The following is an 11224-nucleotide window of genomic DNA, read 5'->3' on the forward strand; positions in this document are numbered from 1 at the left end:
GAGGATACAGTGGTATTCCTGACATGCTGGTGAGAGTGAGAATGTCATTTTAATTTAGTATAAAGACAGGAAATAAACGAGAATGCCAATACCAAAGCTTCAGCAACTAACTTACACTAATCCTTTGCCGCCTCCAACTCTTTAATCTCTTGCTTTTTAACAGTTCGCCACAGGCACAGACTGACAGCCAAGCGGTGACGTCACGCAGCGCCTTGTGCCCGCAACCCCGACCGAATCCAATACCTGACCGCAGAAATGCCTGCTTCTGAGAGTTCGAAAGAACTGACCTTTTGTGCGAGACACTGCTTCACGCTGACAGCTAGTGGCCAAATAGTGCTCCATGGAAACGTACAAAAACAGAATGTACATATGGTCAAGGGCGTAACAATGGTATAGATTTTTCTTCCAGTTAACTGTTACAAATGTAATTTCTGTATGATTCCAATCATTTTTAATACTCGGCTGAGGACAGAGGGAGGCACAGAACTGCGTAATCGCAGGCTAGAAAACGCTACAGCGCCTCCTACCGGCGAGTCGCTCCCCATCAAGTCTTTGTATCTTGTCTGTTTGGCACTGTATGTTCATCTGTGCACTATGTTCTCACTGCTGTTTGCAGCAGTTACCCACTGAGATCAATGACGTCCATATAATCTTAATACTGTAAATCTCCACTAGGGGGCAGCATAGATGCTCTGCGAGGAGGGACATACACGCTGCCACTGGCAGACTGAGCAGTAATGCCCTTATGCATAGCCCTGCTGCCTAAGAGCGCTTTACTTCAGTCACACCGTGAAACTGTCATTCATAGCCATTATGTTACGTGCTTGGCGCTGTGCACGTTGCTTATCGTGATGCGTACTGTAGGCTACACAACCATTCAGGTATCTCGCCATTTAATCTCACTTTGATTGGGGCTAGTTTGTATAGACGTGTGTTTATGTGTATAATAAATAATATTTAAACATTCACAATAATATTACTTCATGCGTTCACCTTTATTTAATGTTTATTGTTTTGTCTGTATTGTTCTTGAGGCAAATGTCAAGTCATATTCCTTGGAAGTATGACCTTACTCGGTCAATAAAATGAATTCTGATCACTTTACTGGAATAAATGACAGAAAAATATTACATTGTGTTTAAGTAAAATTCATTTAATAATATCAATGTCAATATTCATAACTGACCAAGGAGCTGGGGAAATATCAGCTCATTAAACATTTTGCATCACAGTGTCTCAAATCTACCCAAGGATCCGTTTCGATCGAATTAATAATTTGATTAATTATCCCTATTTTATAAGAGCCACCGTAAAGAAATTGCCTTCTACACACAGATAAAGTGAATTTTAAGGTCAGCTGCTGATGTCCACGCAGACATGACTAGGTGCAACAGACTACTCTCTGAAATCTCAGAAATATTCATCATCTATGTGACATGACTGATTATTCCTAGGTGATCTATTGACTTGATAACGATTTAGTTACAGCCCATTAATAACACTTTTTAAGGTAACAAAATGAGAGAATGCGTTTACAGAGGCATGTAAATATCACACCAGACAGCAAGCAGCGCATTCTCGCGCTCAGGAATCCTCTCAGATCCTGTACTGGGAAAGTGAGCGAAGACCACTTAATTCACTCTTATTCTCAGCACCGACCAGAAGCCACCACAGTGAGGCGCTGTGTGCCCCACATCCAGCCTGCGGCAGCTGCTCACGCTCTGGACATAAATAGATCCTTCTCGTTGTCGCATTAAAGTTGCATTAGGAATAATTATGTCATTAGCGTGCTAAACATGAGAGCGCTTTCTGCAACCTGACTACAGCAAAGACAGCAACAATCAACTGATGGCTGATACCCTGAAGGGTTTATGGCTGTAGGATAGAGGACAAACACAAACATACAGATAAATACACAGACACACACAGATACAAAAGCATACACACACACACACACACAGTATCCTGACAACTAGGCCTCATCCTGTATGGGTGTTTCTGTGGTGGTACCAGAGACATCAATGTACATGTGACTGCACAGAGGTCTTTGGCGCACAGAGGTCTTTGGCGCACAGAGGTCTTTGGCGCACAGAGGTCTTTGGTGCAGAGGCCCAGGTCTGAGGTGCACCTCAATCAGCCTAATTAAACTAGAAAGCAGCAGAGGCAGAGCCGCCTCCAGTGCGTCCCGTCTGCCGCTGAGATGTGTTCATGCCTCAGACCTTTGCAGCTCTGTGGTACCTCACAGCAAACTCCAAACCGGCCACATGAGCCGGGCGACGTGGAAAGACTGTCCGGTGGTTCCATGATGTACAGAAGCAGCTCTTTATGGGGTCGGGAACCTCTATACAGAAGGTCATGCACACCACATGCCAGGGTGCCGCGTATCCCGGTCCTGAGAAATCGGACCTGCTGGCCCAAAAGGTGTCTAACAAACCCACCATTTCCATATTTGGAACAAAACCTCACACCATCTTATTGAAAATTCATACTTTTTATTTTGAAACTGGATCATACAAAAGCATTAGTGTAAAAATCAATCTCTCAGTTCTAATCAATCCCTTTATACACCCATATAAAAGTTTTACAGAATAAAAAGTAGTTATTACAAATCAAGTACAAAGTTTTGAAAATAAACAGTCCAATAGCCACGTTCCATGCAGACTGCACCCAAGTCAGGAGGCCTCTTCATGAAGCCGAAAAAGCACCAAGACACAGGAATCCAACTGTAGGTCCAGAGGATCCCGAAGAGAATGTCGACCGAACATCTAAAGATAAGCTAAATGGAATGTTTTGAAGACACACGATGCATGCAGACTGATGAGTTTACGAGCTGACGTGGAAAGACATGGCTGCTTGAGGCTGAGCTGACTAACACCACGGTGAAAACGGGCGTCCGACCCAGATGTCCTGATGCAACATCAGTTTGAAAGTGAGCAAACTGCCAGAGAGGAGCTAGTTTTCAGCAGCTGTTCACCTGCTAGCTTTTCCCGGCTAACTTCCTACACAGGTTCCTCTAAGATAAGAGCTCCAGGCAGCCGACTCAGAAACGACGTCGGTTACATGTCACTGCAGCAGCCTGTGCCGTTCTTCCGTGAGTATAATCAAAATAACCATCTTTCAGAAGCAAAAACACTTATCTTAACTATTTTCCTTTTAATCAAGGGCGTAGACTCCTGCCAGTGCTGAAAAGCTACGTCCCTGCTTTTCATGCAAATGTACAAAACAAACAATCTTTGCTAATGCTGTCGTCCTCTTTCTAAGTAGATGCTTCATGTACTCAGACATTCACCTGAAAAGCAGGTTTTTCCTGCTAGACTTCCAGTACACATATTTGAATTTCTGCACTAACAAAGAGGAAGGAAGTTTTTAAGACTAACTGGAATGGTGAATATGTCCCTCACCATTGGTAATCGCTATTGCTATTTTTAAAATGTGTTTTAAGTCTGCACCTTGCTTAATGTTTCACCCCACAAACCCACGGGATCCCACTCTGAACTGGATATGCATATTTGGAAAGCGTATGCTCACAAATAAACAGCGAAATACGAAGTAAAAATCACTAAAATTATTCAAACTATTAATAAAGTCACAAGCTGGTTGCTCTCAAGAATTTTAAAGCTGCCTACTGCAACGATTAGCGCTATAAAATTATGAGATCATCAAGTACTGGAAGCACGGCTCACTGATCAAAGGCCTCCCGCACAGCTGAAAGCCCCCCCCCCCCCCCCCCCTCTCTGGTTGTGCTTAGACTTTCCTGGGCCGGAAGTAGAGCTTCTTGGTCAGCATGGAGCAGAAGCAGGGCACCTGCTTCTTGCCGATGGCATTGCGGTCGGCACATCGTCCCACACTGCGCATCGACACCTTCCTGTTCACCAGCATCAGCAGCTCGGTGAACTCCACCGACTGGCCATATTCCCGAAGCAGGTCACAGAGGTCCTGGATGTACCAGGAGCCATTGACGGTCTCCCGGTGGGAGTAGTACCCTGTGAGGGAAGCAGGGAGTGAGAATGGGGCATCTCTTAAAAATGTCCCCAAAGAGATGTTTACAGAAGGCTGTTTAGTCCTGCAAGACACACACATGCTCTATCACTCACCTTCAGCCACCGAGTAGCACATCAGGAAGTCGGCTCCAGCTGGGAGGGTGTAGAAGACACCAGCGTCCACCACCACCTGGTTGGGATTGTCCACCTCTTCCATGGGGGTTACTGGGTCGTCATGCTTGTCACCACGACATGCCTGCCCACGTGAGCATCATTAAAAATCAAAAATAGGTTACATCACCGGCCTTCCTGCCAATACGCCATTAAGAGACTATGCGCAGAAGCAGATTGTCACTGGGCTGAACCTCTTCTCACCTGGAGGATGAAGATTTTGGGTTTCCCCACCAGACTCTTGCACTGGTCCCCCTTGAAGAGGGCGGTGATGTCCCGAATGCGGATCTGGCCGTCGTAAGCGTAGATGTGGTCGTTCTCGCCATGGCTCAGGAAGACGCAAACGAAGCAGTCCGAGTCGACGTGGTTGTCTCGCGCAGCTGAGAATTTCAAGATTTGCCCGTTACAAATGTATTGGCTGAAAAGGGCTGTACAGCAACCTAATATGGCTGACATCCCAGCCAAATCTCTGAAATCTTTACAATAAAATAAAGATCACTTGTTTCTAGGGCTGCAATGGTACATGAAATTCACAGTTCAGTCCAAGCCTCGGTTTTGGGTTCACAGTTATCTACCCAGGGAAAAGAAGTTGTTTAGAAATTAAACTAATTCAAATGATCTCTACTACTGAGAATGGTCGCATAGCTGTAGCGATAAACACTCCTGGAGTTTATAGTTGCTGTTTTAGCCCAGTTGGAACTTTCCGGCAAAAGCGCCTTAATTACTACAGTGAAACTGAACTGCAGAGGCGGTTTCTGCCTCACTCCAGTCACACAGAGTCGACAAGTTGGATGTGTTTCCAGCAACATATTCAAGTTCGGTACAACACAGCTGGCAAACAGTTTTGGTCTTATCGATGACACTCTCTCTGCTGTAGGTATAATTTACTGAGAAATCACCATATTACCAAACTGCCAATTATGACTGTCTAACCAGCATTAGCTGTAACCAACTCACAGCTCCATGTGGAACATCTATTTGTGAATATAGTTTCAGCCCGAGTCAAGAAACTATTTGTTTCATTGTGCATACTGAACAGAAGATGACACCCAGAGTGGATGTGGATGTACCATTACTGCCCTATTTCCTTCACATAAAGAGAAATGGCAGCTGTCTGACATCTTAACATATTTATATCATTTTAACAGGGTAATAAATTCCACTGTACCTTTCTGAAGAATATTCATAACTTCTTCCACTTTCAGGTTATCGTAAGACTTGGCATCAAATCCCAGTTCTGCAAACCTGAAATTGCAAACATTAAAGTCAAAAGTAAAAGTTTTACTTTGGGTAGTTTTTATTAAAAGCTTATGGTCCTGTTGGGGGGGGGATACCTTTTGACCAGGTTGGCCTTGTCAGCGTTGGTACCAGTACGTTCAGGCAGGCGCAGCTGCCAGAAAAACCACTCCTGGTTGAAGATGAGGGCTAGCCCCCTCTTGCGGTGATTCATCTGGTACTCCTCGGCAGGGTCCATGCCGATGCTGCGTCTGCAGGGGGGGGAAGGGGGGGGCTTAACCATTCCGAGCACAGCCACAGCAGCTCGGCCCGTCGTAAATTGCAGCTCCAGATTTGCAAAGAAGCTGAACCGCTTACAGGTTTCTGCAAATGTGTGACTGAGGAAACACACACTCAGCTATATGTGCATATGAAGGCAGATTTACGGAGGTCTTACCGGCCAGGAAGCGCATCAGTTTCACAGATGTTCTTGCTTTCGCCTAGAAAAATGAATTTAATGTTCTTTTCCTTCATATTCAAATAATGTGCTAAAACAAGGCAAAGGTGGGGAAGCAAAACCAGCACGGCCTGTTCCTGCAGAAGAGACTCACTACCTAACCCAGGGCACCGTAAGAAATCGCCAAGGGCGCATTGGGTGCAAGGCGCACCAGGCGCTGTAGTTCAGAACAGTACCAAAACCATGGTACTTCTTTCTGTTGGTTTCCACACGTTATGATTTTGCAGAGTTTGAGTCCCTGGGTAAAAAGGGAGGGGCTAGTGTTTCACTTATTCAACCAATCACAGTCTTCATCATATGACATCACTGCATTAACTAAAAGCAGTGTTTTCTTTTAAGCGGCAAGGTGCACACATTTCTGAAATACCTCATCAAAATCACATTGCAATATTTGAATTTTTTCCCCAATATCGTGCAGCCCTACCGTATTATACAAAATACTTTTTTATTTCTTGATATGCCATCCTTGTCTTCTAACTATTCTTCTGACCAGGTTGAAATTAAAGTCGAGAGTCTCTTAATTTTACTTACATTAATGATTAGTACTTTTATTAATTTTACTTTATCGTTTTCTGAGTTAACAACTTTTTAAACATGGTTTTATTGTGCTTCAGAGGCAGGCTGTGTCCATAACCAATTCACAAAGAAAGCACCTGCAGGTCCCACCCCAAAGTACCAAAGAAGTACCCCAGCTGGTTTAGTTCTTTAGGTACTGGAACTTTTGGTACTGGTACTCGACCGGAAGTCAATGGAAAAGGCAAAATCCTAAAAGTACGGACCCGGTGCAGTGGAAAAGCACGCCAAGAGTTGCTGTGAATCACTGAAATCACCCCGAAGTCCTGAGCAGAAGGGCCCATCCCAGGGCCCATTCAGGACCAGGAACTACCTCACGGTTAGTGAGGTCAGTGAGAATCGGAGAGGAGGGCACGTCTTACCTTCCGGTTTGCTGTCTATTTCAACAGATCCTGAAAAGCCAGATGGGACAATGATTATTACTCTTAAGTGTCTAACTTTTAAAGACTCTTCCTCAGGCTCCTCTATGCAGTCATTAAACAAATAAAGGACAGACACTTTCATGGCCACCCTGACCATATCGTTACCCCCCCCCCCCCCCCCCCCGCACCGCACTAGGCCCAAACAAATCCCAACAAGCCCCAAATGATTTCGGCCAGCTGACATATTTAACAGCCACGCTGTCCCTGTGGGAACTCCCCGAAGGACATCGCTCCCACACCAGGGCAGCAGTGCCCAGTGCCACAGCAGTGCTGTCAGTCTTACTTCATTGTGCTACTGCAGTATTTTGATGCCAAAATGAGAGAATACTATGAACAAAGATTTTTAATAGAGAAGTACAGTATTTCCTCCTGGAAGCAAACAATGCAGCAGCGTCAGCCCTGACTCTGGGAGTCTGTGCAGAATTTGCAGCGAAAATCAAAACATTCTGTTGGCAGCTTCTGGTCTATATAGTGAAAGCTCCTCTTGGAATCAACCAACTCATACACTGCATATACAGACCGCAAAGGCTTTTATACGTATCGCAACATGACTGTACATGTGATTAATCTCCAAAGTATGTAACTGATTTTGTTTTTAAAAAAACTGAAACTGAAAAACTAACTAGATTTAATCTGCCATTGTAGCGTTCAAACAGACTTAAATAGCGGGATATGAGAAACACGAACTGAGATCAGCTGTGTACCAACCACACTGCAGTGAACTGCGCTGAATGAGTGTGTTGAGTAAGCAAAGAATAAACTATATACTGAAAATCTTTTTACACGGTAATTTATTACTGTCAGGTGTGATAAAACCAGGACTGCTCTTTCCGCTTGAAAACTACATTGTGGACTAGTAAAAATGATCTTGGCTAGTACGATGTTTTTACAGAAGTAGCCCAGTTGGCTAGAGGCAAAAACACTTAAGTAACACGTCTGCTTACAGCCCAGGAATGTTGTCTCGGTAGCTGACTTTGCTAGAGGTGAGTTTCTGTGCATTTACCAAGGGTAAAAAGTCTGATTCAAGTAACACCCATTCTGGACTCTAAGCCCAGCCGCCTTTATGTCCTAGGAACGCCCCTACCTCACCTTCGCCTCCTCTACGCTTCCACACTGTATGCTGCAGCGTAATTTTGATTCTTAATTTTATAATGAACGAGGTCGCATATATGACCTGATGTAAATGTTAATTCAAAGGAAATGCAAAATCAAGTGAGGGCCTCCCTGAGTTCTTCACACTGTCACAGGCACCACCTTTGACCACGTTACTAATACAGTGCAGTAATACAGTGCAGTAAGACGGTATAAAAGTCCGCCTGTGATTCCGCACTCATATACAACGCTACTCAACAAGTACCACTTTTACTACTTTTAAACCGGTATTTTACGACTGATTGAAGATTTTTATTGTCTGTAAATGCCATTCGCGGCTGTCTTGATTGCTAAAAGGCTTGCCTGTGGTCTCACATTCGCAGACTGTTAAATGTTTCATTTGCTACTTGACAGTTAATAGTTAATAATGCAGAAGACAGTCGAGACGCGGAGTGTCGGCTGTAAGGTTGGGCTTATTTTTACCCGGGTTGCTTTTAAGCGGCCGGCGTATCAGATAAAGAGCCCATTTACCTCGGACATCGTCCTTCCCTGAGTCAGCCATGGGTCCGGCGCTGCTTCGGTTCGGCTCTCTGGCGTTTCTCCTTTCGATATCGGTCCAGCCAGTTAAGGTGGCTCCTCCTGGGGGCGGACCGCGCGGGGCGGCGCTTCGCGATCCGAGCGCTGAGCTGGGCTGCGAGTTGCGGGATCCGGACGTAGACCCCACCAGGGACCTGCAGACCTCCGGATCCCACCAGGGACCTGCAGACCTCCGGATCTCACCAGGAACCCGCAGACCTCACCTCATCTGTGAGCAAAGCTCCTCTGCTAGTGATCTCTTCCAGGGGAAGAAAATGACGTAAATGACGCACACGGAAGGGAAGGAGAAACTATTGTTTCAGCGTTACTGGGCTGCAAACTCTCACGCCGTCAGACAACACGCTCAGGCAGAATATCTCACGGCGAATCTATATCATTCCATTATGAAAATGAAATTAGCTACATGAAGTTTGCAAAGCCTGCAGACTCTTTACAATGTAATAAAGCTGTTATATACATGCAGATTCGTGTGCAGACTGTCTCGAATTGAAAATCTCACTCCAGCCAGCTGACCGAAGCTGGCAACCTTTTTGGTAATAATGCTTTTAATTGGTATGACATGATGTAAAGCGGAACTGATGGTAAAGTTACACTTGTGTATTTTAGTTGATACACGGTGTTTGCTAACATTCGATTTTACCATTTCTGATAGATTCTGTATGATCATAAGCGAGCTTCTTTTTTCCTCTGAAGTTTGTACAGTGCAGGTTTGGTGTTAAAACGAGTGGGTTTATGTTCAAGGCTTGTGTCAGCGCAGCCTTTATGAGTACAGTGTTCGTCTTAACAAAGCACTAAGGAGGATTTTTATTTATTTGTTTAGAGACACGAATTGAATCCCCCGGAGAAAAATATGTTAGATGATACCGGGTTTGATCCATCACAGTCTAATATTAACAGGTTTTTTTGCATTTAACTATGTACAACACAGCGTGAATAAGAACACAATCGCTTTAAGCAACAGCAGTATCTCAAACTAGTTTACAGTTGTTAAATTGTTCTAACGACGTTGCTTGGGGTGGTTAGGACAGCACCAGGAGCCCTAAAAAAATCTGGATCTTAATTCGATTGGTCTGGGTTGGGGGCCCAAAATGTCTAGTGGCGACCTTCTTATAGACCCTTTCTTCCAGCGGGTGCAAGGTGAGAGAGCCAGACCATGCAGTCATTTATACAGATAAATAAATTCGTAGAAAACAGTAAATACATTTACAGTATGTTATTACACAGTGATATAACACGAGCCATATTTTCAAATATGTCTATTATATAATTTTATTTTGTTGAACTTAATATGGGGGGAGGCATGGTGGTGCAGTGGTTAGCACTGTTGCCTCACACCTCTGGGACCCAGGTTCTAATCTCCACCTGGGTCACATGTGCGTGGAGTTTACATGTTCTCCCCATGTTGTTGTGGGGTTTCCTCCAGGTACTCCGGTTTCCCCCCCCCCCCCCCCACAGTCCAAAAACATGCTTAGGCTAATTGGACTTGCTAAATTGCCCGTAGGTGTGAATGTGTGCCTCTGTGCCTGTGATCATAGGGTCGCGGCTTTGAGCTCTGAGGATAGTCACGTCTCTGTTGGGCCCTTGAGCGAGGCTCTTAACCCCCTGAAAGGCTCCAGACATGTGGGATAAGTGGGCTGACCCTATACTCTGACCCCCAAGCTTGTGTGCATGTATATGTCCTCAAAGGGGAACAATAGTATGTAAAAAGACGCATTCCAATGTAGCTGTACTTGTTCAGACGGCAAATACAGCATTGTTTCAATTTCATTTGTTTCCATTAATACTGCGTGTATGCATTTATACTGCATAGACATATTTATACACATGGATGCATTTATTATACTGCATGGATGCACTTATACTGCATAGACGCATTTATACTGCATGCATTTATACTGCATAAATGCATTTATACTGGTTTGAAAGTAGTGCTTTCAAACAAAAGTGACTGGGACAGATTACAGACACCAGGAGAACATACAGACATGGGGACAGACTACACAGTGGGACAGTGTACGCACACCAGGGTAGATTACACACACCAGGACAGTGTATAGTCACTGGGACAGATTACACCCAGTGGGACAGTGTTACAGACACTGGGACAGATTACACCCAGTGGGACATCATACATACACTGGGACAGATTACACCCAGTGGGACAGTGTTACAGACACTGGGACAGATTACACCCAGTGGGACAGTGTTACAGACACTGGGACAGATTACACCCAGTGGGACAGTGTTACAGACACTGGGACAGATTACACCCAGTTGGACAGTGTTACAGATACTAGGACAGATTACACCCAGTGGGACAGTGTTACAGACACTGGGACAGATTACACCAGGTGGAACAGTGTTACAGACACTGGGACAGATTACACCCAGTGGGACAGTGTTACAGATACTGGGACAGATTACACCCAGTGGGACAGTGTTACAGACACTGGGACAGATTACACCCAGTGGGACAGTGTTACAGACACTGGGACAGATTACACCCAGTGGGACAGTGTTACAGATACTAGGACAGATTACACCCAGTGGGACAGTGTTACAGACACTGGGACAGATTACACCCAGTGGGACAGTGTTACAGACACTGGGACAGATTACACCCAGTGGGACAGTGTTACAGACACTGGGACAGATTA

General features: G+C 44.9%; 1 protein-coding gene across 1 annotated transcript; it reads right to left on the reverse strand.

Annotated features, from left to right (window-relative positions):
* Positions 1-2472: 2472 nt before the first annotated feature.
* LOC125704477 (caspase-6-like) lies at positions 2473-8765 on the reverse strand. The gene is made up of 8 exons (XM_048970055.1): positions 8502-8765; positions 6819-6848; positions 5824-5866; positions 5486-5638; positions 5320-5396; positions 4356-4531; positions 4095-4236; positions 2473-3983 (listed from the first exon to the last, which is right to left on the reverse strand). Exons 1-8 carry the CDS (start codon positions 8530-8532, stop codon positions 3745-3747), a joined length of 891 nt encoding a protein of 296 aa, XP_048826012.1. The 5' UTR covers positions 8533-8765; the 3' UTR covers positions 2473-3744.
* Positions 8766-11224: the final 2459 nt, after the last annotated feature.

This window comes from Brienomyrus brachyistius, chromosome 12, assembly GCF_023856365.1.
Source record: "Brienomyrus brachyistius isolate T26 chromosome 12, BBRACH_0.4, whole genome shotgun sequence".
NCBI classification, from domain to species: Eukaryota; Metazoa; Chordata; class Actinopteri; order Osteoglossiformes; family Mormyridae; genus Brienomyrus; species Brienomyrus brachyistius.

Coding starts and splice junctions, on each gene's coding strand:
- LOC125704477 (XM_048970055.1), bottom strand. CDS start 8,532: ATGGCTGACTCAGGGAAGGACGATGTCCGAG. Junction 6,849..8,501: donor AGGGAAGGACGATGTCCGAG/GTAAATGGGCTC, acceptor CTGGCTTTTCAG/GATCTGTTGAAATAGACAGC. Junction 5,397..5,485: donor AAGGCCAACCTGGTCAAAAG/GTATCCCCCCCC, acceptor TTGCAATTTCAG/GTTTGCAGAACTGGGATTTG.